Source organism: Staurois parvus, unplaced genomic scaffold, assembly GCF_062004578.1.
Source record: "Staurois parvus isolate SC_StPar_1 unplaced genomic scaffold, SC_StPar_1.0 ptg002002l, whole genome shotgun sequence".
NCBI classification, from domain to species: domain Eukaryota; kingdom Metazoa; phylum Chordata; class Amphibia; order Anura; family Ranidae; genus Staurois; species Staurois parvus.
In genome coordinates, this window is record NW_028319798.1 from 44,116 (window position 1) to 70,715 (window position 26,600).

Sequence of the window (26,600 nt, forward strand, 5' to 3'; positions counted from 1 at the left end):
TGTCACATTGTATCACTTTCTCACTAAATGAATACTTCGCTGTATGTTTTGTTTTTTTTATACAAGTGTTACATATGCATCATTCGGTGCATTATATTAACAAATGATTACGTAGGTTTTGCTGGATTCTGGGTAAGTGACAAGTACGGGGAAGGATGAGAATGATGGATAACTCCCCAGAACAAATATTTCAATAGAGGACATTGATGGCAGCAATCCAGACATGTAGACAAAGCCAAGCATGCATCATATAAATGGCAAACCTTCCCCGTTGGTCCAAGTCAGAGGTGAAATCCAACTGAGAGTGGAAATCCAGGTAAGAGTAGATGTCTATGCAGGGGGAGATGTCCAGGTGAGAGGAGATATGCATGTGAGGGGTGAAATCTAGATGAAGGGAGATGTCCAGGTGATGAGAGATATTCAGGTGAGGGGTGATATCCAGGTGATGAGAGATATTCAGGTGAGGGGTGATATCCAGGTGAGAGGCGATATGTAGGTGAGGGGTGATATCCAGGTGAGAGGCGATATGTAGGTGAGGGGTGATATCCAGGTGAGAGGAGATATGTAGGTGAGGGGTGATATCCAGGTGAGAGGACATATGTAGGTGAGGGGTGATTTCCAGGTGAGAGGAGATATGTAGGTGAGGGGTGATATCCAGGTGAGAGGACATATGTAGGTGAGGGGTGATTTCCAGGTGAGAGGAGATATGTAGGTGAGGGGTGATATCCAGGTGAGAGGCGATATGTAGGTGAGGGGTGATATCCAGGTGAGAGGACATATGTAGGTGAGGGGTGATATCCAGGTGAGAGGAGATATGTAGGTGAGGGGTGATTTCCAGGTGAGAGGAGATATGTAGGTGAGGGGTGATATCCAGGTGAGAGGCGATATGTAGGTGAGGGGTGATATCCAGGTGAGAGGAGATATGTAGGTGTGGGGTGATATCCAGGTGAGAGGAGATATGTAGGTGAGGGGTGATTTCCAGGTGAGAGGAGATATGTAGGTGAGGGGTGATATCCAGGTGAGAGGACATATGTAGGTGAGGGGTGATATCCAGGTGAGAGGACATATGTAGGTGAGGGGTGATATCCAGGTGAGAGGAGATATGTAGGTGAGGGGTGATATCCAGGTGAGAGGCGATATGTAGGTGAGGGGTGATATCCAGGTGAGAGGACATATGTAGGTGAGGGGTTATATCCAGGTGAGAGGAGATATGTAGGTGAGGGGTGATATTCAGGTGAGAGGAGATATGTAGGTGAGGGGTGATATCCAGGTGAAAGGAGATATGTAGGTGAGGGGTGATATCCAGGTGAGAGGAGATATGTAGGTGAGGGGTGATATCCAGGCAAAAGGAGATATGTAGGTGAAGGGTGATATCCAGGTGAGAGGAGATATGTAGGTGAGGGGTGATATCCAGGCAAAAGGAGATATGTAGGTGAGGGGTGATATCCAGGTGAGAGGAGATATGTAGGTGAGGGGTGATATCCAGGTGAGAGGAGATATGTAGGTGAGGGGTGATATCCAGGTGAGCTTAGATATCCATGTCAGGGGTGATATCCAGGTGAGAGGAGATATGTAGGTGAGGGGTGATATCCAGGCAAAAGGAGATATGTAGGTGAGGGGTGATATCCAGGTGACAGGCGATATGTAGGTGAGGGGTGATATCCAGGTGAAATTAAACATTCATGTGAAGGGTGATAATTAGGTGAGAGGAGACATGCATGTCAGGGATGACATCCGGTTGAGGGGAGATATCCTTGTGAGAGGAGATATACAAGGGAGTATGGGGGGGCTCTTGTCCATAATGGGGGGTGGTACTGACACAGCTCCAGATGATCCACATTGGCTCACAATTGATATGATCCAGAAATATTATAGAATAGAATAAAGGTGAATAAAGCCCGTGGACCGGATGGCAGACACCCACGGGGGCCTTAAAGAATTCAGCTCTGTCATCTCACAGCCATTGTTTCTCATTTTTAGGGACTCTTTAATGACTGGCATAGTACCGCTGGATTGGCGTAAGGCCAATGTGGGGCCAATATTTAAAAAGGGGTCAAAATCTTTCCCAAGTAATTACAGACCTGTTAGTGTAACTTCTATAGTTGGGAAGATACTGGAGAGTTTAATAAAAGACCACAGAGAGGAGTTCTTGCTGGAAAAAAATATTTTAAACAACAGACAGCATGGATTCATGAAAGACAGAAGTTGTCAAACAAATCTGATTTCTTTTAATGAGGAAGGTGAGCAAAACCTTGGACAGAGGGGTGACTGTGGACGTGGTATACTTGGACAGAGGGGTGGGGGTGGACGTGGTATACTTGGACAGAGGGGTGGTGGTAGACGTGGTATACTTGGACAGAGTGGTGGCAGTGGATGTGGTATACTTGGACAGAGGGGTGGTGGTGGACGTGGTATACTTGGACAGAGGGGTGGCGGTGGACGTGATATACTTGGACAGAGGAGTGGCGATGGACGTGGTATACTTGGACAGAGGAGTGGCTGTAGACGTGGTATACTTGGACAGAGGAGTGGCGATGGACGTGGTATACTTGGACAGAGAGGTGGCAGTGGACGTGGTATACTTGGACAGAGGGGTGGTGGTGGACGTGGTATACTTGGACAGAGGGGTGGCGGTGGATGTGGTATACTTGGACAGAGAGGTGGCAATGGATGTGGTATACTTGGACAGAGGGGTGGTGGTGGACGTGGTATACTTGGACAGAGGGGTGGCGGTGGATGTGGTATACTTGGACAGAGAGGTGGCAATGGATGTGGTATACTTGGACAGAGGGGTGGTGGTGGACGTGGTATACTTGGACAGAGGGGTGGTGGTGGACATGATATACTTGGTCAGAGAGGTGGCAATGGACGTGGTATACTTGGACAGAGGGGTGGTGGTGGACGTGGTATACTTGGACAGAGGGGTGGTGGTGGACATGATATACTTGGTCAGAGAGGTGGCAATGGACGTGGTATACTTGGACAGAGGAGTGGCTGTAGACGTGGTATACTTGGACAGAGGGGTGGCGGTGGATGTGGTATACTTGGACAGAGAGGTGGCAATGGACGTGGTATACCTGGACAAAGGGGTGGCGGTGGACGTGGTATACTTGGTCAGAGAGGTGGCTGTGGACGTGGTATACTTGGATTTTGCTAAAGCGTTTGACACATGGATAATGTGTAAGATAAAGTCTACAGGCTGGAAAAATCCGTATGTAAACAGAAAACTGGCTAAAAGATGGTATTCAGAGAGTAGTGGTTAATGATTCAGACTCTGAATGGTCTAGGGGTGTCAGTGGTGTACCCCAAGGTTCAGTGTTATTAGTGGGGTACCCCAAGGGTCAGTGTGATTAGTGGGGTACCCCAAGGTTCAGTGTGATTAGTGGTGTACCCCAAGGGTCAGTGTTATTAGTGGGGGACCCCAAGGGTCAGTGTTATTAGTGGGGTACCCCAAGGGTCAGTGTGATTAGTGGGGTACCCCAAGGGTCAGTGTGATTAGTGGTGTACCCCAATGGTCAGTGTTATTAGTGGTGTACCCCAAGGGTCAGTGTGATTAGTGGTGTACCCCAATGGTCAGTGTTATTAGTGGTGTACCCCAATGGTCAGTGTTATTAGTGGTGTACCCCAAGGTTCAGTGTTATTAGTGGGGGACCCCAAGGGTCAGTGTTATTAGTGGTGTACCCCAAGGGTCAGTGTTATTGGTGGTGTACCCCAAGGTTCAGTGTGATTAGTGGGGTACCCCAAGGGTCAGTGTTATTAGTGGTGTACCCCAGGGTTCAGTGTTATTAGTGGGGGACCCCAAGGTTTGGTGTTATTAGTGGTGTACCCCAATGTTCAGTGTTAGTGGGGTACCCCAAGGTTCAGTGTTGGGACCCTTACTTTTTAATATATTTATAAACAATATGGGGTGTGAGATTATAAATCCCATCTCAGTCTCTGCAGATGACACCAAGCTGTGCCGGGGAATAACGTCCTTACAGGATGTCTCCAACATACAAGCCGTTCCTGTTTTTCCTCTTCCTTCACTCCCCTAGATTTTGGTTAGAAGTCTTTTTGAAGAAAGGCTATGTGCACCTGAAGGTCTATGTTCCTTAGCTTTGGTTGAGTAGACAAGTAGTGTTTTTTTAAAGCCATAAAGGCTGTTGTTGTTTAGAGGAAGTTGCTTCCCCTACAAGGGGAGGATGAATTTAATGCTTGATAAGTAGGCCATAAAGGTCTTGGTGATGTTTTTTTACTTTTTTTTTTTCTGCTTCTTACCTGCCCAGTTAGTAAAGCCATACAGGCTGTTATTATTCAGTAGAAAGTATATATCTGATTTAGGGAGATGTGTCCTGTTCTTGTTTTTGTTTATGTTTCCAGTTTATTGAATACTGTATGTATTTATTTATTTTTTGTATTTTTGTATAAAATGAAAGCTGGTTGCAAGATTTTATTTCAATAAAATATTTCCAACATACAAGCCGTTCCTGTTTTTCCTCTTCCTTCACTCCCCTAGATTTTGGTTAGAAGTCTTTTTGAAGAAAGGCTATGTGCACAAGAAGGTCTATGTTTCTTAGCTTTGGTTGTGTAGATATGTAGAAGTTTCTTTTGGGCCATCAAGGCCCTGGTATGTTCCTTTTTTTTCTTGGTTGTTATATGTGTTCCTTTGACGGCTGATGGTGGCCATAGGGAGCATAACAAAAAATAGGTATATGTATGGGGCTGTAGAAGCCTCAGGTTTTCCTTAATTTTACTATTGTAGTATTTTGTTTTGATTTTTTGAAGCCAGGTCAGAAAGGCCTTATACACAAAAATTGCTGTTTCCAGTTATAGTGGCTATAAAGGCCTACGTTCTTTTCCTATCTTTAGTGGTGTAATTTAATTGTATGGAGATATAGCTAGTTCTTTTTTTGTTTGTTTTCTGTCATTTGAACACTGTATGAAGTTTTCTTATTTATTCTTTTGTATTTTTGTATAAAATGTAAGCTGGTTGCAAGATTTTATTTCAATAAAATATCTCCAACATACAAGCCGACCTCAATGCTCTGTGTAATTGGGGGACTATGGGGCCAATGAGGGCTAATGTTGGTAAATGTAAGGTTCTGCACTTGGGGGCTAACAATATGCATACATCATACATACTGGGGGGGGGGGGGTACAACTGGGGAGGTCAATGGTGGAGAAGGATATGGGGGGGTCAATGATGGAGAAGGATCTGGGGGGGTCAATGATGGAGAAGAATCTGGGGGGGTCAATGGTGGAGAAGGATCTGGGGGTTCTGGTAGATCACAAGCTTAATAAAGGCAGCAAAGCCGAGCTGCGGGTTCTAAAGCGAACAAAATCCTCTCTTGTATTAGGAGAGGTATAGACTCCAGAGAGAGATATCATCCCCCCCCCCCAGTGTAAAAATCATTAGTAATACTTCATCTGGAATATGCAGTTCAGTTTTGTGCTCCAATTCACAAAAAGAACATTGGGGAACTGGAGAAAGTACAGAGAAGGGCAACCAAACTGATACGAGGCATGGAGGAGATCAACTATGGGGAAAGATTGGAGGAACTGAATGTATTCTCTACTGAGAAGAGGAGATTAAGGGGGGATATGATCTCCATGTATAATACATAAGGGGGGATATGATCACCATGTATAATACATAAGGGGGGATATGATCTCCATGTGAAATACATAAGGGGAGATATGATCTCCATGTATAATACATAAGGGGGGATATGATCTCCATGTATAATACATAAGGGGGGATATGATCTCCATGTATAATACATAAGGGGGGATATGATCACCATGTATAATACATAAGGGGGGATATGATCTCCATGTGAAATACATAAGGGGGATATGATCTCCATGTATAATACATAAGGGGAGATATGATCTCCATGTATAATACATAAGGGGGGGATATGATCTCCATGTATAATACATAAGGGGGGATATGATCTCCATGTATAATACATAAGGGGGGGATATGATCTCCATGTATAATACATAAGGGGGGATATGATCTCCATGTATAATACATAAGGGGGGATATGATCTCCATGTATAATACATAAGGGGGGATATGATCTCCATGTATAATACATAAGGGGGGGACATGATCTCCATGTATAATACATAAGGGGGGGATATGATCTCCATGTATAATACATAAGGGGGGATATGATCTCCATGTATAATACATAAGGGGGGGGATATGATCTCCATGTATAATACATAAGGGGGGATATGATCTCCATGTATAATACATAAGGGGGGATATGATCTCCATGTATAATACATAAGGGGGGATATGATCACCATGTATAATACATAAGGGGGATATGATCTCCATGTATAATACATAAGGGGGGATATGATCACCATGTATAATACATAAGGGGGATATGATCTCCATGTATAATACATAAGGGGGGATATGATCTCCATGTATAATACATAAGGGGGATATGATCTCCATGTATAATACATAAGGGGGGGATATGATCTCCATGTATAATACATAAGGGGGGGATATGATCTCCATGTATAATACATAAGGGGGGATATGATCTCCACGTATAATACATAAGGGGGGGGGATATGATCTCCATGTATAATACATAAGGGGGGATATGATCTCCATGTATAATACATAAGGGGGATATGATCTCCATGTATAATACATAAGGGGGATATGATCTCCATGTATAGTACATAAGGGGGGATATGATCTCCATGTATAATACATAAGGGGGGATATGATCTCCATGTATAATACATAAGGGGGGGATATGATCTCCATGTATAATACATAAGGGGGGGATATGATCTCCACGTATAATACATAAGGGGGGGGATATGATCTCCATGTATAATACATAAGGGGGGATATGATCTCCATGTATAATACATAAGGGGGGATATGATCTCCACGTATAATACATAAGGGGGGGGGATATGATCTCCATGTATAATACATAAGGGGGGATATGATCTCCATGTATAATACATGAGGGGGGATATGATCTCCATGTATAATACATAAGGGGGGGGGGGATATGATCTCCATGTATAATACATAAGGGGAGATCAGGGGCGGACTGACCATTTGGAAACTCGGGCACTGCCTGAGGGCCGGGGTCAGTAGGGGGCCACATGAGATGCCCCTGGTACCTTTTTCATAGGCTTTTTTAAGTTTGGGCAAGGACACAGGGGCCCCATCATCCCTTATTGCCCGGGGGCCCCATGAGTTGTCAGTCCGCCCCTGGGGGGGATATGATCTCCTTGTATAATACATAAGGGGGGATATGATCTCCATGTATAATACATAAGGGGGATATGATCTCCATGTATAATACATAAGGGGGATATGATCTCCATGTATAATACATAAGGGGGGGGGGGATATGATCTCCATGTATAATACATAAGGGGGGGGATGATCTCCATGTATAAGACATAAGGGGGGATATGATCTCCATGTATAATACATAAGGGGGGATATGATCTCCATGTATAATACATAAGGGGGGATATGATCTCCATGTATAATACATAAGGGGGGGGGGGATGATCTCCATGTATAATACATAAGGGGGGATATGATCTCCATGTATAATACATAAGGGGGGATATGATCTCCATGTATAATACATAAGGGGGGGGGGGATATGATCTCCATGTATAATACATAAGGGGGATATGATCTCCATGTATAATAAATAAGGGGGGATATGATCTCCATGTATAATACATAAGGGGGGGTATGATCTCCATGTATAATACATAAGGGGGGATATGATCACCATGTATAATACATAAGGGGGGATATGATCTCCATGTATAATACATAAGGGGGGATATGATCTCCATGTATAATACATAAGGGGGGATATGATCTCCATGTATAATACATAAGGGGGGATATGATCTCCATGTATAATACATAAGGGGGGATATGACCTCCATGTATAATACATAAGGGGGGATATGATCACCATGTATAATACATAAGGGGGGATATGATCTCCATGTATAATACATAAGGGGGATATGATCACCATGTATAATACATAAGGGGGGATATGATCTCCATGTATAATACATAGGGGGGGATATGATCTGCATGTATAATACATAAGGGGATATGATCTCCATGTAAAATACATAAGGGGGGATATGATCACCATGTATAATATAAAGGGGGGATATGATCTCCATGTATAATACATAAGGAGGATATGATCTCCATGTATAATACATAAGGGGGGATATGATCTCCATGTATAATACATAAGGGGGATATGATCTCCATGTATAATACATAAGGGGAGATATGATCACCATGTATAATACATAAGGGGGATATGATCTCCATGTATAATACATAAGGGGGATATGATCTCCATGTATAATACATAAGGGGGATATGATCTCCATGTATAATACATAAGGGGGATATGATCTCCATGTATAATACATAAGGGGGATATGATCTCCATGTATAATACATAAGGGGGGATATGATCTCCATGTATAATACATAAGGGGGAGATATGATCACCATGTATAATACATAAGGGGGGATATGATCTCCATGTATAATACATAAGGGGGGATATGATCTCCATGTATAATACATAAGGGGGGATATGATCTCCATGTATAATACATAAGGGGGATATGATCACCATGTATAATACATAAGGGGGATATGATCTCCATGTATAATACATAAGGGGGGATATGATCTCCATGTATAATACATAAGGGGGATATGATCTCCATGTACAATACATAAGGGGGGGGTATGATCTCCATGTATAATACATAAGGGGGGATATGATCTCCATGTATAATACATAAGGGGGGGATATGATCTCCATGTATAATACATAAGGGGGGATATGATCACCATGTATAATACATAAGGGGGGATATGATCTCCATGTATAATACATAAGGGGGGATATGATCTCCATGTATAATACATAAGGGGGGGGGGTATGATCTCCATGTATAATACATAAGGGGGATATGATCTCCATGTATAATACATAAGGGGGGATATGATCTCCATGTATAATACATAAGGGGGATATGATCTCCATGTATAATACATAAGGGGGGATATGATCTCCATGTATAATACATAAGGGGGGATATGATATCCATGTATAATACATATGGGGGGATATGATCTCCATGTATAATACATAAGGGGGGATATGATCTCCGTGTATAATACATAAGGGGGGATATGATCTCCATGTATAATACATAAGGGGGATATGATCTCCATGTATAATACATAAGGGGGGATATGATCTCCATGTATAATACATAAGGGGGATATGATCTCCATGTATAATACATAAGGGGGGGATATGATCTCCATGTATAATACATAAGGGGGATATGATCTCCATGTATAATACATAAGGGGGAATATGATCTCCATGTATAATACATAAGGGGGATATGATCTCCATGTATAATACATAAGGGGGGGATATGATCACCATGTATAATACATAAGGGGGGATATGATCTCCATGTATAATACATAAGGGGGATATGATCTCCATGTATAATACATAAGGGGGGATATGATCTCCATGTATAATACATAAGGGGGGATATGATCTCCATGTATAATACATAAGGGGGGATATGATCTCCATGTATAATACATAAGGGGGGGATATGATCTCCATGTATAATACATAAGGGGGATATGATCTCCATGTATAATACATAAGGGGGAATATGATCTCCATGTATAATACATAAGGGGGATATGATCTCCATGTATAATACATAAGGGGGGGATATGATCACCATGTATAATACATAAGGGGGGATATGATCTCCATGTATAATACATAAGGGGGATATGATCTCCATGTATAATACATAAGGGGGGATATGATCTCCATGTATAATACATAAGGGGGGGGTATGATCTCCATGTATAATACATAAGGGGGGGATATGATCTCCATGTATAAATACATCAGTGGTTCATATAGTGAACTCGGTGTAATTATTCCCCCTGAGGTCATCACTGAGGACGAGGGGGTGCTCTTTATGTCTGGAGGAAAATAAATGTAATCACCAAACACGGAAAGGTTTCTTCACAGTAAGAGCTGTGAGAATGTGGAATAGACTCCCTCCAGAGTTGGTTGTGGCCAGCTCAGTGGATTGCTGTAGGAAAGTCCTGGATTCTTTCTTGGATACACAGAATATAACTGGATATAACATTATAGGGAAAGTTGATCCAGGGAATATCCGATTGCCTCTCGGGGGATCAGGAAGGAATTTTTTCCCCTGCAGTAGCAGATTGGATCGTGCTTTGCTGGGTTTTTGCCTTCCTCTGGGTCAACTGTAGGTGTAGGATTATAACTTATATCCAGGTGAGAGGAGATATGTAGGTGAAGGGAGATATCCAGGTGAGGGCAGATATCAAAGTAAGAGGAGATATTCAGGTGAGAGGAGATATGTAGGTGAGGGAAAATATATAGGTGAGGAAATAAATCCAGGTGAGAGGAGATATGTAGGTGAGGGGAGATATATAGGTGAGGAGATATATCCAGTTGAAAGGACATATCCAAGTGAGGGGTGATATCCTGGTGAGATGACATATCCAGTGAGGGGAGATATCCAGGTGAGGAGATATATTATGGTGAGAGGAGATATGTAGGTAAGGGGAGATATCCAGGTGGGAGGAGATATGTAGGTGATGGGAGATATCCATTTGAGGGTAGATATCCAGGTGAAAGGCGATATCCAGATGAGGGAAGATATTCAGGTGGGAGAAGATATCCAGGTAAGAGGAGATATCCAGGTGAGAGGAGAGATCCAGGTGAGGGGAGAGATCCAGGTGAGGGGAGATATCCAGGTGAGAGGATAGATCCAGGTGAGGGGAGAGATCAAGGTGAGAGGAGAGATCCAGGTGAGGGGAGATATCCAGGTGAGAGGAGAGATCCAGGTGAGGGGAGATATCCAGGTGAGAGGATAGATCCAGGTGAGGGGAGAGATCCAAGTGAGAGGAGAGATCCAGGTGAGGGGAGATATCCAGGTGAGATGACATATCTGGTGAGAGGAGATATCCAGGTGGGAGGAGATATGTAGGTGATGGGAGATATCCATTTGAGGGGAGATATCCAGGTGAAAGGCAATATCCAGATGAGGGAAGATATTCAGGTGGGAGAAGATATCCAGGTAAGAGGAGATATCCAGGTGAGAGGAGATATCCAGGTGAGGGGAGAGATCCAGGTGAAGGGAGATATCCAGGTGAGAGGAGAGATCCAGGTGAGGGGAGATATCCAGGTGAGAGGAGAGATCCAGGTGAGGGGAGATATCCAGGTGAGGGGAGAGATCCAGGTGAGAGGAGATATCCAGGAGAGGGGAAAGATCCAGGTGAGGGGAGAGATCCAGGTGAGGGGAGAGATCCAGGTGAGAGGAGAGATCCAGGTAGGGGAGAGATCCAGGTGAGAGGAGCGATCCAGGTAAGGGGAGAGATCCAGGTGAGAGGATAGATCCAGGTGAGGGGAGAGATCCAGGTGAGAGGAGATATCCAGGTGAGGGGAGAGATCCAGGTGAGAGGAGATATCCAGGAGAGGGGAAAGATCCAGGTGAGGGGAGAGATCCAGGTGAGAGGAGAGATCCAGGTAGGGGAGAGATCCAGGTGAGAGGATAGATCCAGGTGAGGGGAGAGATCCAGGTGAGAGGAGAGATCCAGGTGAGGGGAGAGATCCAAGTGAGAGGATAGATCCAGGTGAGGGGAGAGATCCAGGTGAGAGGAGAGATCCAGGTGAGGGGAGAGATCCAGGTGAGGGGAGATATCCAGGTGAGAGGAGAGATCCAGGTGAGGGGAGATATCCAGGTGAGAGGATAGATCCAGGTGAGGGGAGAGATCCAGGTGAGAGGAGATATCCAGGAGAGGGGAAAGATCCAAGTGAGGGGAGAGATCCAGGTGAGGGGAGAGATCCAGGTGAGAGGAGAGATCAAGGTAGGGGAGAGATCCAAGTGAGAGGAGCAATCCAGGTGAGGGGAGAGATCCAGGTGAGAGGATAGATCCAGGTGAGGGGAGAGATCCAGGTGAGAGGAGAGATCCAGGTGAGGGGAGAGATCCAGGTGAGGGGAGATATCCAGGTGAGAGGAGAGATCCAGGTGAGGGGAGATATCCAGGTGAGAGGATAGATCCAGGTGAGGGGAGAGATCCAGGTGAGAGGAGATATCCAGGTGAGGGGAGAGATCCAGGTGAGAGGAGATATCCAGGAGAGGGGAAAGATCCAGGTGAGGGGAGAGATCCAGGTGAGGGGAGAGATCCAGGTGAGAGGAGAGATCCAGGTAGGGGAGAGATCCAGGTGAGAGGAGCGATCCAGGTAAGGGGAGAGATCCAGGTGAGAGGATAGATCCAGGTGAGGGGAGAGATCCAGGTGAGAGGAGATATCCAGGTGAGAGGAGAGATCCAGGTGAGAGGAGATATCCAGGAGAGGGGAAAGATCCAGGTGAGGGGAGAGATCCAGGTGAGGGGAGAGATCCAGGTGAGAGGAGAGATCCAGGTAGGGGAGAGATCCAGGTGAGAGGAGCAATCCAGGTGAGGGGAGAGATCCAGGTGAGAGGATAGATCCAGGTGAGGGGAGAGATCCAGGTGAGAGGAGAGATCCAGGTGAGGGGAGAGATCCAGGTGAGGGGAGATATCCAGGTGAGAGGAGAGATCCAGGTGAGAGGAGATATCCAGGTGAGAGGATAGATCCAGGTGAGGGGAGAGATCCAGGTGAGAGGAGAGATCCAGGTGAGGGGAGATATCCAGGTGAGAGGAGAGATCCAGGTGAGGGGAGATATCCAGGTGAGAGGATAGATCCAGGTGAGGGGAGAGATCCAAGTGAGAGGAGAGATCCAGGTGAGGGGAGATATCCAGGTGAGATGACATATCTGGTGAGAGGAGATATCCAGGTGGGAGGAGATATGTAGGTGATGGGAGATATCCATTTGAGGGGAGATATCCAGGTGAAAGGCAATATCCAGATGAGGGAAGATTTTCAGGTGGGAGAAGATATCCAGGTAAGAGGAGATATCCAGGTGAGGGGAGAGATCCAGGTGAAGGGAGATATCCAGGTGAGAGGAGAGATCCAGGTGAGGGGAGAGATCCAGGTGAGGGGAGATATCCAGGTGAAAGGAGAGATCCAGGTGAGGGGAGATATCCAGGTGAGGGGAGAGATCCAGGTGAGGGGAGAGATCCAAGTGAGAGGAGAGATCCAGGTGAGGGGAGATATCCAGGTGAGATTACATATCTGGTGAGAGGAGATATCCAGGTGGGAGGAGATATGTAGGTGATGGGAGATATCCATTTGAGGGGAGATATCCAGGTGAAAGGCAATATCCAGATGAGGGAAGATTTTCAGGTGGGAGAAGATATCCAGGTAAGAGGAGATATCCAGGTGAGGGGAGAGATCCAGGTGAAGGGAGATATCCAGGTGAGAGGAGAGATCCAGGTGAGGGGAGAGATCCAGGTGAGGGGAGATATCCAGGTGAAAGGAGAGATCCAGGTGAGAGGAGATATCCAGGTGAGGGGAGAGATCCAGGTGAGGGGAGAGATCCAAGTGAGAGGAGAGATCCAGGTGAGGGGAGATATCCAGGTGAGATGACATATCTGGTGAGAGGAGATATCCAGGTGGGAGGAGATATGTAGGTGATGGGAGATATCCATTTGAGGGGAGATATCCAGGTGAAAGGCAATATCCAGATGAGGGAAGATATTCAGGTGGGAGAAGATATCCAGGTAAGAGGAGATATCCAGGTGAGAGGAGATATCCAGGTGAGGGGAGAGATCCAGGTGAAGGGAGATATCCAGGTGAGAGGAGAGATCCAGGTGAGGGGAGAGATCCAGGTGAGGGGAGATATCCAGGTGAAAGGAGAGATCCAGGTGAGGGGAGATATCCAGGTGAGGGGAGAGAGCCAGGTGAGAGGAGATATCCAGGAGAGGGGAAAGATCCAGGTGAGGGGAGAGATCCAGGTGAGGGGAGAGATCCAGGTGAGAGGAGAGATCCAGGTAGGGGAGAGATCCAGGTGAGAGGAGCGATCCAGGTGAGGGGAGAGATCCAAGTGAGAGGATAGATCCAGGTGAGGGGAGAGATCCAGGTGAGAGGAGAGATCCAGGTGAGGGGAGAGATCCAGGTGAGAGGAGAGATCCAGGTAGGGGAGAGATCCAGGTGAGAGGAGCGATCCAGGTGAGGGGAGAGATCCAGGTGAGAGGATAGATCCAGGTGAGGGGAGAGATCCAGGTGAGAGGAGAGATCCAGGTGAGAGGAGAGATCCAGGTGAGGGGAGAGATCCAGGTGAAGGATGATGTCCAGTAAGATATATATGGGGGGGAAACCCATTATGGCCACTAGGTGGTGCTGACAATACAGGAACCACATATATTAGAGAAAATACAGTGATTTTCATTGTAAATGCGCAGACGTTTGTCACATTCGCACAACAAATGTTTTGTACATAGACCCCCAAGTGTCACTTGTTGGAAAGGTTTTCGTCTTGTTACCTTTTCCTGTTCCCAAATATTATTTTGATTTAACAAGCCACAACCTCTGCATGTTCTATGGTATCACCAGAAGGAAACTAATATAAAACATTGTCTCTGTGTCTATTAGCCATTTTGGTGAAGATTTGAAGCCAACACCTAACTGGTCATCACAGCCTTTTAAGTGACGCGAAGAGCGAGCGAGAGGTGAGTGTGTCATCCCTCCGCCCCCAGCAGGACTGACATCTGTATGCGGCAATTAAATCGATTTTTTAGAAATTGGGGCGTTATATCGGGGAGGAAGAAGTAACAATCACAGGGGATGGAATCGGGAAGATCTGTAATTCTGTCATTTTTTTAAATTCTCTGATATTTTCATGCAGAGCTGCCTGTATTGCTCTGAGATCTGCTCAATGGAAAGGTGACACAATGGGGTCTATGTATAAACAGTTTGCTGAATGGATGTGGCGCTCACAAAGCTACAATGTAACTTGCCGTATTCTGTGTAATGCAATGATCTCTATGATTATCTAGGTATTATCTATGACTGTGAGCGCCAGCTAGTGGCCAGGATGAGTTTTTTTTTATTCCCTGAATGAGGTATTTAAAAAGAGATTCCGCATTATGGCCAGTAGATGGGGCTCACGGTCATAGGAGATAAATGTATTACACAGAACACGGCAAGTTTCATTGGAGATGTGCGGATGTGTGTCACGTTCATTCAGCAAACCTTTTGTATGTGGACCCCAAATAGCAATGCCACGGATTCTAGAAAGATGGAAGTAACTTTTGAAATGACATTTTAAACCTGATATGTATGAGATTTTAGTGATTTGATTTACATCTGCTTTTTACTGTCTGTTATTAGCAGAATGAAGGTTCTAATTATCCTCTTCATCTGTGGACTGATAGACGTTATATGTTCTGAGGACTGCGTTGTGAACCCGAACTGTAAGTACAACTTACCCACCTCTCCACCTATCCACCTCTCCACCTACCAATCCCTCCACCTATCCACCTCTCCGCCTACCCACCTCTCCGCTTACCCACCCCTCCGCCTACCCACCCCTCCACTTACCCACCTACCATTCCCTCCATCTACCCACCCCTCCACCTACCAATCTCTCCATCTACCCACCCCTCCACTTACCCACCCCTCCGCCTACCCACCCCTCCACCTACCAATCTCTCCATCTACCCACCCCTCCACTTACCCATCCCTCCGCCTACCCACCCCTCCACCTACCAATCTCTCCACTTACCCACCCCTCCGCCTACCCACCCCTCCACTTACCCACCTACCATTCCCTCCATCTACCCACCCCTCCACCTACCAATCTCTCCATCTACCCACCCCTCCACTTACCCACCCCTCCGCCTACCCACCCCTCCACCTACCAATCTCTCCATCTACCCACCCCTCCACTTACCCATCCCTCCGCCTACCCACCCCTCCACCTACCAATCTCTCCATCTACCCACCCCTCCACTTACCTACCCCTCCGCCTACCCACCCCTCCACCTACCATTCCCTCCGTCTTCCCACCCCTCCACCTACCAATCTCTCCATCTACCCACCCCTCCACTTACCCACCCCTTTGCCTACCCACCTCTCCACCTACCAATCCCTCCACCTACCCACCCCTCCACTTACCTACCCCTCCACCTATCCACCTACCAATCCCTCCACCTACCCACCCCTCCGCCTACCAATCCCTCTACCTACCCACCCCTCCACTTACCCACCCCTCTGCCTAAGCACCCCTCCACCTACCAATCTCTCCACCTACTCACCCCTCCACCTACCAATCTCTTCACCTACCCACCCCTCTGCCTACCAATCTCTTCACCTACCAATCTCTCCACCTACCCACCACTCTGCCTACCAATCCCTCCAGCTACCCACTCCACCACCTAACAATCCCTCCACCTACCCACCCCTCTGCCTACCAATCTCTTCACCTACCAATCTCTCCACCTACCCACCACTCTGCCTACCAATCCCTCCAGCTACCCACTCCACCACCTAACAATCCCTCCACTTACCCACTCCTCCGCCTACCTAACCCTCCACTTATCCACCTCTTTCACCTACCCACCCCTCCACCTGTCCACCTCTCCACCTACCCACCCCTCCACCTACCAATCTCTCCACCTACCCACCCCTCCACCTACCAATCTCTCCACATACTCACCCCTCCGCCTACCAATCTCTCCACCTACACACCACCTCACCTACCAATCCCTCCACCTACCCACTCCACTACCTACCAATCCCTCCACCTACCCACCCCTCCACTTACCTACCCCTCCACCTATCCACCTACCAATCCCTCCACCTACCCACCCCTCCGCCTACCAATCCCTCTACCTACCCACCCCTCCACTTACCCACCCCTCTGCCTAAGCACCCCTCCACCTACCAATCTCTCCACCTACTCACCCCTCCACCTACCAATCTCTTCACCTACCCACCCCTCTGCCTACCAATCTCTTCACCTACCAATCTCTCCACCTACCCACCACTCTGCCTACCAATCCCTCCAGCTACCCACTCCACCACCTAACAATCCCTCCACTTACCCACTCCTCCGCCTACCTAACCCTCCACTTATCCACCTCTTCCACCTACCCACCCCTCCACCTGTCCACCTCTCCACCTACCCACCCCTCCACCTACCAATCTCTCCACCTACCCACCCCTCCACCTACCAATCTCTCCACATACTCACCCCTCCGCCTACCAATCTCTCCACCTACACACCACCTCACCTACCAATCCCTCCACCTACCCACTCCACTACCTACCAATCCCTCCACCTACCCACTCACCCTCCACCCTCTTTAGGCTGCTGGCAGAAATCTACAGGAAGGGGCGGAGAAAAGACACAAAGAGAGAGAGCAGCAGTGAGCGGCCTTTATTGCAGGAAGTCTCACCCTGGATGACTGCACAGATCTGGACGTAGTACACAAAGAGTACAGAGATTCAAGTAGACAATATTTACTTATGCCTGGGTTCAGGTTTAATTTTCAGTTTTTATTTGTGCTTGGGGGCAGCCATATTCATTCATTACATGTACAGGTTCTGCTTCTTCCTCCTTCCTCCATCAACATGAAGACAAGATGCCATGCAGGAAAGTGGGAGAAGCTTTGCAACCTCTTTCCCCGACAAGGTACCATCCCAGTGTTGGGATGCAGTGTTGGGCACATGTGACCATGGTATGGTTTAGGAGAGGGGTACACTTTCTCTACCCCCTCCCTCTTGGCCCGCTGGATTTTTAGGTGGATACCCCAAAAATCTGATATGGATTTTAGAGGGGGGGGGGGGGACTCCATGCCTTTTTTTTTGTTTTGCATGAGGTCCCCCTTAAAAATGTATACTAGTCCCCTATCTAAGATAAAGGTCTGGTATGGGTTCTAGGAGGGACTCCATGTAGTTTTTTTTACTTCTGCAGGTCATGAGGCTTGGTATGGTGCTACCCATGTTGCGTGTCTGGATAAGGGTCTGGTTTAGATATTTAAGGGAGATCCCATGCAAAAAAAAAAAGTGTCAGGGTCTGGAGGGGTCTCCACCCAAAATCAATTACCAAACCCTTATCCAGCATCAAAAGTGCGACCCCCCCCCCATCAATGTTTATAGAGGCAAGAACCTTATCCCTACATGCCTGGCTTGGTGGATGTGATGATGGGGGATGTGAACTCCTACCTCCCTCCCAAACTGCTACTCAACCTCTATCTAAAAAAAGAAAACAATAAACTCTATCTGGCTAACCTAGAGGGTGTTACACTATAAATAAAAGCCCCATTAAATCACATGACACAGCGAATGCACCATAGTGTACCCATTAGGACCCCTAATGTGGGTATCCCAGGGCAGGGGGCTGCAGGCAATTCAATTGTTCATGTCATTATGGCCTAACCCAAAAATAAGGTAGTGCTGAGGTAGTGCCCCCCACCCCAAGAAAAAAACACTATAATTTTGTTAGTGGAGGGGGGCAGGAATATTATGGAAAGTTGTTAGGGAAGGTATAGTTCCGCTTTAGGCAGATTAATTTCCCATTGAATTTCCAGAAGGGGAAGTAGAAAGGATTCTTGAAGTTTGCCAGTCCTAGAACCCAAGGACATTTCTAGAGTCAAAAAGTTCCAGGGACACATGTTGAAAGTCTTGGAACGGTCAATGGAGTAGAACCTGCTGGGGAACTGAAATGGAAGCGGAAGGCAATTGGACAAAAGTATAACCAAACAGGGGGGGAAAATAATTTCAGGAACTTTGAGATTGGTGGTTGTAAATTGTTCTACTGTGACTTCTTCTCATTTCAGCCATCAATCTGGCACTTTACGGGAGGGTCTGCCAGAGCTCCACCTTCAGCAGCGTCCCACGCCCTGGCCCAGAATGTGGAGTGGATGGCATTTCTCAGCCAAACCATACAGTGTACCCCTGTGTTATTACTAACCTGCAGCGTGAACCCTATTGGTGTCTGGACATGGAAGAAAGTTACTTTATTGGTACAGTGATTCTTGTGCTGAGAACGGACGACTGCAGGGATTGTATGAATAACGTCCAGGTCCGAATTGGTGATTCTCCAGACCACAACAACCCAGTGTAAGCCCATGACATCTTTATCTGCAATCCATCTGCACTCTTAAAAATGGTAACAATCAGCCACTAAGGTCCCATTGACTATTACATACTGTACATGATAATACCTGCATAGGTATAAAGGATCCCTAGGAAAAGCTACGTGGAAGGGGTAGGATATTAGGTAGTACTTCCTCCATGTTCTCCTCCTTGTTGGGCACCAAGTGTGGTCACACAGGAGACCTAACCTGAGATGGGTTCTTCTGGGCTATGCTGGGCACCTAGAATGGGTCATTCACCTTGCACATGGGATACCTCTACTTGTGTTGTGCTCACCAATGCCCCGAGCCAGAGTGGAGGTCACTTTCAGAGACGACTTAACCTTAAGGCGGACCTCCAGCTCAGAGATAGCCATACACCGTGTACACTTGAACAGATAAAGTGGACTCCGGTTAACTCTCTCAGGCCCCAAATCAATGTAAACCTTCACTCTCAGTTGTTGCAATTTGGAGGGACATGCTGAGCTGATGCCCCCTCCACCTGTCCAGCATATCTCAGCTACTTCACTCCCAGTAACAAAACGGAGTCCCACTGAGCACCTAGCACTGGCTCCATGTGTGCTCTGTCAACTCTTTCTCTTCCGTACCTATGACCATTGTCTGCTGATCTGCTCCCGTTGCTATGGGAGGCGGACCACTCAGAGATAGTGCTGACTATTGCTAGAGGACATCCCACATGTCACAGGTACACGCTTCACGACAGGCTGCTTGTCCTAGCTGTAGACTTCTGTTACCCCTGGTAATCACTTGCTGCTTTCTATACTACATTAACTCTTATAGTGCCGTCTTCATACCCAAATGTGTTTTACTGACCCAAGCAGCAAATGTGTGATGTGCTGGTTACTTTCACTCACTCCCTTGAATAACTTCGGACCAGGAATGGCAAAGTTTCAAAGGCCTAACTGATGACTCTCAGCGAAACAAAGGCATACAGTCATTCTCTAACTACTTACTACCTTACTATAGCTGTGGCTGCCCCAGCATACCTGCACAGGTAAGAGTTCATTCTTGGCAAAGTCCAGGGTGGCAGAATCCAGATGCTGGTGTCTTCTGGGCAAACTGCAAGTCCCAGCAGTCCCCCATGTAATAGCTGGAGATAGCATGCTGTGTCCTGTCGGTGTCTCCTTCCCATGCCTTCTGTCAGCAGAGCCCTCTCCCCTTTTATTTACGGCACAGCGAGAGAGGTAGAGCTCAGAAAAAGTACAGGAGCTTCATTACCCTTACACCATTAGTGATATGATGCTATAAGCCACACAAGCATTAGCATACTGTAGTGATCAATCTCAGGTAACTGGTGTGCTGGGTGATCTTGGATTTTTAATGGGCCCTCCTACCTTCCTAATGGTGATGGGTCTTGTAGCTGCACCCATGGAACTCACCGACTAACCAATGGTGAAAGACAGACTTCAGATACTTTGATCCTTTTCTTGCAATTCATTGGTTCAATTGCCTTAAGAAGGAAGGGTCAGAGGTATAGGGTACCCAAAGACAGCAGTAAAAATCCCAGTGCACAATAGGGCTACTCACTTCCAGTGTCTTTTCACCTCTGCCACACGTCTGCTTAAGGACTCTTTCTTCCTTTGCCAAAGCGTATTGTAGATTCTGTTGGCCCAGAAGGGTGGCTACCTTCTAGTTTCTTCATCCTCTGCAACAGGCTAGTTTAGGACACTCTAGTCCAGGGGTCTCCAAACTAAGGCATGTGGGCCACATCCAGACCAACAAGAGTTTATTTTGGCCTGGGGCAATCCTGGCTGGCTGGCAGTGGATGAGCCAGTCTGTGTATTGTATGTAGCACTACCCCCTTAAAAGCTGCTGAAGATTTGGGTTCCTCTATAGTCCTGCTCAGCCAGGCAACATGATTTTCTTCAACACTTGCACACTAGAGACAGTAAACAGTCCTTGAGCTTGTTTTTTTGTGATATTATTAAGGGTTATTGAAGTTGGATGGGGTTGAGGAGTGTATGAGATGCACAAGGAACTGTAGAAACTTGAGGACAAACTCCTTAGCAACTATGTACTGACGTGGATAAAGAGAATGAAAGTCTTTCCTCTGAAGAGCTCTCCAGCCCTTCTGGTGTACCTCCTCAGACCCCGGATGAATCCTCCTCTTCACCCAGCTGCCTGAGGGAATCCCTGAGCAAGGTGACCCAGAAACTGCCACAGTAGTAGAGCAGCCCCAAACGAGGAGCAAGTTGGGTTTACCTCCTGACTACCCTCTCCCCTTATCTAGCCCAGGGGGTGCAGGACTACTCACTCAGTCTCTCCTACAAGCTTGTGGGTTCCTGGCTGCCTTCAGGCCTTGCGCTGGGCTTGCTCCTTCCCTGCATCCCAGGCTGTCCTCTCTTAGGGGATGGCTGAGGCAGAGAGATTCTCTTTCAAAGATCCTACCTGCAGGTGGACCCCTTCCTGGGCCCCCTCCAAGGCTCCACACTCCAGCCTTCTCACATCATCTTCCACCTGACACTGTCTACTTCCTGCTCAGGCTCCCATACATAAGTGCTGCCCTGACACCATATTGAATCTCCTGCTTGGGGATTGGTCAGAGTCCCCTGAGTATCAGCCCCTCCTCACCCCCACCCACTGCCTTCTAGAAACTTCTCAAGATTTTAGAGCAAGGGGAGGTATCAGGAACTAGCTCACCCTAGCTATCTAGAGGGGCGTACATGTAATATGGGGACCTGTGCATCCTCTGCCAGTTAGGCAGGTGCTCCTGGATGTAAGAGAGGAGGCTCTGCTGGGCACTCCTGGATGGAAGCAGGGGCGGACTGACAACTCATGGGGCCCCTGGGCAATAGGGGATCATGGGGCCCCTGTGTCCTTGCCCAAACTCAAACAAGCCTATGAAAAAGGTACCAGGGGCATCTCATGGGGCCCCCTACTGACCCCGGGCCCTCGGGCAGTGCCCGAATTTCCCAATGGTCAGTCCACCCCTGGATGGAAAGTGAGCTCTGATGGCACTCTGCTGGGCCTGCAAGTATATGTAAAATATACAATGTGGCCCTCATCCTGAAAAGTTTGGAGACCCCTGCTCTTGGTCTAGGTAGGACTAGGTTCAGAGCATAGGAGGGAAGATCCTTTCGAAAAGTCAGTTCACATATTTATCCTTTTCTCAGACATCTTTGAAATAAACCCCTCACTGATTAGCCGAGGAAGAACAAATATTCAGGACCCAATACATTGTAACTTCTAACTCTGCCTTTTTAACACAGATGAACCCTTGAAATACCTTCCTGGTCTCAAGGAACCTTTTCTAATAATTACTATATCTGTAGCTGGCAGTACATTACTGTGATGTAGGAAGAACCCTACGGAACCCTACGAGGTTTGTTGGAACTCTTGTTAAGAAAGGCAATTCCAACTACTGGAGAAGACTCAACAGCAGCAAACAGAAGCAACCAATGCCCCGGGTTTAGGAGAAACCCAACAAAATCAGATAACATAAACAAAGCTCAGGCCGCCTGCAAGCACTAGATTTAGGCTAGAGACACTCAGGCTTAAGGTTCCCTACAACTACATATGACTTTTTTTGTAGCCTAAATCATAGAAAGCCATTGATGGCATCCAGTGATAGGCTATGGAAGAGGCAAGAGAGGCTCCCGCTTTGGATGCTTTACAAGAGAGATAGTTACAGCTGGGGTGGGAGCCTCTTCCTCCTCTGCATCATTGTTGCCGTCTCTTCCATTGCAAAGGACCAAGCGGTCAAGATGTGAATGGCTCTCCCAATGTAACGACCAACACTAACACTGCTCCTGAGCTAACACCTCTCTTGTGCTACACGGCCACTGTGCTAACACCTCTCTTGTGCTAACACCTCTCTTGTGCTAACACCTCTCTTGTGCTAACACCTCTCTTTTGCTAACACCGCTCCTGTGCTAACACCGATCCTGTGCTGACACTTTTCTTGAGCTAATACCTCTCTTGTGCTAACGTCTCTCTTGTGCTAACACCTCTCTTTTGTTAAGACCTCTCTTTTGCTAACACCGCTCCTGTGCTAACACCACTCCTGTGCTAACACCACTCCTGTCCTAACACCGATCCTGTGCTGACACTTTTCCTGAGCTAACACCTCTCTTGTGCTAACACCTCTCCTGTGCTAACACCTCTCCTGTGCTAACACCGCTCCTGTGCTAATACCTCTTCTGTATTAACAACTCTCTTGTGCTGACACCACTCCTGTGCTAACACCTCTCTTTTGCTAACACCACTCATGTGCTAACACCGCTCCTGTGCTAACACCACTCCTGTCCTAACACCGATCCTGTGCTGACACTTTTCCTGAGCTAACACCTCTCTTGTGCTAACACCGCTACTGTGCTAATACCTCTTCTGTATTAACACCTCTCTTGTGCTAACACCACTCCTGTGCTAACACCGCTCCTGTGCTAACACCTCTCTTTTGCTAACACCACTCATGTGCTAACACCGCTCCTGTGCTAACACCACTCCTGTCCTAACACCGATCCTGTGCTGACACTTTTCCTGAGCTAACACCTCTCTTGTGCTAACACCTCTCTTGTGCTAACACCTCTCCTGTGCTAACACCTCTCCTGTGCTAACACCACTCCTGTGCTAATACCTCTTCTGTATTAACAACTCTCTTGTGCTGACACCACTCCTGTGCTAACACCTCTCTTGTGCTAACACCACTCCTGTGCTAACACCAGTCCTGTGCTAACACCTCTCTTGTGCTAACACCGCTCCCGTGCTAACACCACTCCTGTGTTGATGCCGCTCCTGTGCTAACACCTCTCTTGTGCTAACACCTCTCTTGTGTTAACACCGATCCTGTGCTAACACCGCTCCTGTACTAACAACGCTCCTGTGCTAACACTACTCTTGTGCTAACACTTCTGAGCTAATACCACTTCTTTGCCAACGCCTTTCCTGTGCTAACACCTCTCCTGTGCTAGTACTGTTCCTGTGCTAACACCGCCCATGTGCTAATACCTCTTCTGTGTTAACACTGCTGCTGTGCTAACACCGCCCCCCTAACCCTAACCCTATTCTGCTAACAGTGCTTCTGTGCTAACACCTCACTTGTGCTAACACCGCTCCTATGCTAATACTGCTCCTGTGCTAACACCACTCCTGTGCTAACACCGCTCCTGTTCTAATACTGCTCCTGTGCTAACACCTCACTTGTGCTAACACTGCCCCTGTGCAAACGGCACAAAAAACAGGGTCCCTGGATTTATATTATGAAATGTTGGCAACTATGGTACATAAAGGGGCTACAACATCCTCATAATATGCACACGTGGACTATTAAGCGTTGAAAAACTTATCAGAAGAGCTTACAATCTATAAGTGACCTATCCATGATATATTCTGTAATAGGGCAGCATATTGCGATATATTATAATGTATCTCAACAGTGACAATATTTCTCCCACAGATGTACCGTCATCACAAACGTCTCGCGGTCAAAGCCCGTCGTCACCTTCTTCTGCAACGGGATGCAGGGACGCTACGTGACGCTTATCCACGCCAATCATGCGGGGATCATATCGTTCTGTGAAATCAAAATTTATCAGTATATCCCGGAGCAGAAAATAAACTGAGTATCCCGAGTCTTTAAGGGCAACGCCAACCAAACTGTCATTTAAAGCGTATCTAAAGTCAATTTTTGTTTTTTAAGTTTTGAAAGGAGAGGTAAGGGGTATGAACCCCTGGCAGCTTTTCACCACTCTTTGCATTCCTTTTGGGGAAACTTACCCTCTATTTGTTCTGGTGACCATGATGTTTGAGAAAATTAAAAATTTTACACATAAACAGGAATAAAGGTGACAGCTTAAGAGGAGATTTATCTCACTTCCTGTTTTGTCTACAGAAAGGGAAGGGAAATCTCTCCTATAGGTCACATGGCAAAAAAAAAAAAACATTGCATGGGGTTCAACCATATCCTACTTTATCCAAAATTTAAATAAAAAAATTGGCTTTAGATTCTCTTTATAATCTCTATCTACAAAAATATATAATCTAATCTATATAGTATTTCTCATCCTCCACCTCTGCTCTTCATTGTACATGGAGGAAGCCAACACTTTTCAGAGCCTGCAGTGCTGCAGACCCCATTCCAGCCACTGGCCACCTCCAGCCTGACACGGCCCCAGCTCCAGCTCCAGCCTGACATTGCCCCACCTCCAGCCTGACACTGCCCCACCTCCAGCCTGACACGGCCCCACCTCCAGCCTGACATTTCCCCATGTTCATCCTGATATTGCCCCACCTCCAACCTGACACTGCCCCACCTCCAGCCTGACATTTCCCCACCTTCAGCCTGACATTGCCCCACCTCCAACCTGACACTGCCCCACATTCAGCCTGACATTTCCCCACCTCCAGCCTGATATTTCCCCACCTCCAGCCTGACATTGCCCCACCTCCAGCCTGACACTGCCCCACCTTCAGCCTGACACTGCCCCACCTCCAGCCTGACACTGCCCCACCTCCAGCCGGACATTTCCCCACCTTCAGCCTTACATTGCCCCACCTCCAACCTGACACGGCCCCACCTCCAGCCTGACATTTCCCCACCTCCACTCTGACATTGCCCCACCTCCAGTCTGACATTGCCCCACCTCCAGCCTGACATTGCCCCACCTCCAGTCTGACATTGCCCCACATCCAATCTGACATTGCCCCACCTTCAGCCTGACATTGCCTCACCTCCAGCCTGACATTGCCCCACTTCCAGCCTGACACTGTCCCACCTTCAGCCTGACACTGCCCCACCTCCAGCCTGACACTGCCCCACCTTCAGCCTGACACTGCCCCACCTTCAGCCTGACATTGCCCCACCTCCAGCCTGACACTGCCCCACCTTCAGCCTGACATTGCCCCACCTCCAGCCTGACACTGCCCCACCTCCAGCCTGACATTTCCCCACCTTCAGCCTGACATTGCCCCACCTCCAACCTGACACAGCCCCACCTCCAGCCTGATATTGCCCCACCTCCAGTCCGACATTGCCCCACCATCAGCCTGACATTGCCCCACCTTCAGCCTGACATTGCCCCACCTCCAGCCTGACACTGCTTCACCTCCAGCCTGTCATTGCCCCACCTTCAGCCTGACACTGCCCCACCTCCAGTCTGACACTGCCCCACCTCCAGCCTGACATTTCCTCACCTTCAGCCTGACACTGCCCCACCTCCAACCTGACACAGCCCCACCTCCAACCTGACACAGCCCCATCTCCAGCCTGACATTGCCCCACCTCCAGCCTGACATTGCCCCACCTCCAGTCTGACATTGCCCCACCATCAGCCTGACATTGCCCCACCTTCAGCCTGATATTGCCCCACCTCCAGCCTGACACTGCCCCACCTCCAGCCTGTCATTGCCCCACCTTCAGCCTGACACTGCCCCACCTCCAGCCTGACATTGCCCCACCTCCAGTCTGACACTGCCCCACCTCCAGCCTGACATTTCCCCACCTTCAGCCTGACAC

The 26,600-nt window shown here is 47.6% G+C and overlaps 1 protein-coding gene across 2 annotated transcripts; it reads left to right on the forward strand.

The window, feature by feature from the left end:
• The first annotated feature begins 287 nt into the window (after positions 1–287).
• LOC149433058 (fucolectin-1-like) lies at positions 288–25,627 on the forward strand. 2 transcript variants are annotated; one of them, XM_089664699.1, is made up of 5 exons: positions 288–316; positions 14,640–14,716; positions 15,381–15,460; positions 18,830–19,112; positions 24,543–25,627. In XM_089664699.1, exons 3-5 carry the CDS (start codon positions 15,382–15,384, stop codon positions 24,706–24,708), a joined length of 528 nt encoding a protein of 175 aa, XP_089520825.1. In that variant the 5' UTR covers positions 288–316; positions 14,640–14,716; position 15,381; the 3' UTR covers positions 24,709–25,627. The 2 variants fall into 2 exon arrangements, with proteins under 2 accessions (XP_089520825.1, XP_089520824.1); XM_089664698.1 differs by having other exon boundaries at positions 15,378–15,460; positions 24,543–25,626.
• The last annotated feature ends 973 nt before the right edge of the window (positions 25,628–26,600 follow it).

Coding starts and splice junctions, on each gene's coding strand:
- LOC149433058 (XM_089664699.1), top strand. CDS start 15,382: ATGAAGGTTCTAATTATCCTCTTCATCTGTGGACTGATAGACGTTATA. Junction 15,461..18,829: donor CTGCGTTGTGAACCCGAACT/GTAAGTACAACT, acceptor TTCTCATTTCAG/CCATCAATCTGGCACTTTAC. Junction 19,113..24,542: donor CCAGACCACAACAACCCAGT/GTAAGCCCATGA, acceptor TTTCTCCCACAG/ATGTACCGTCATCACAAACG.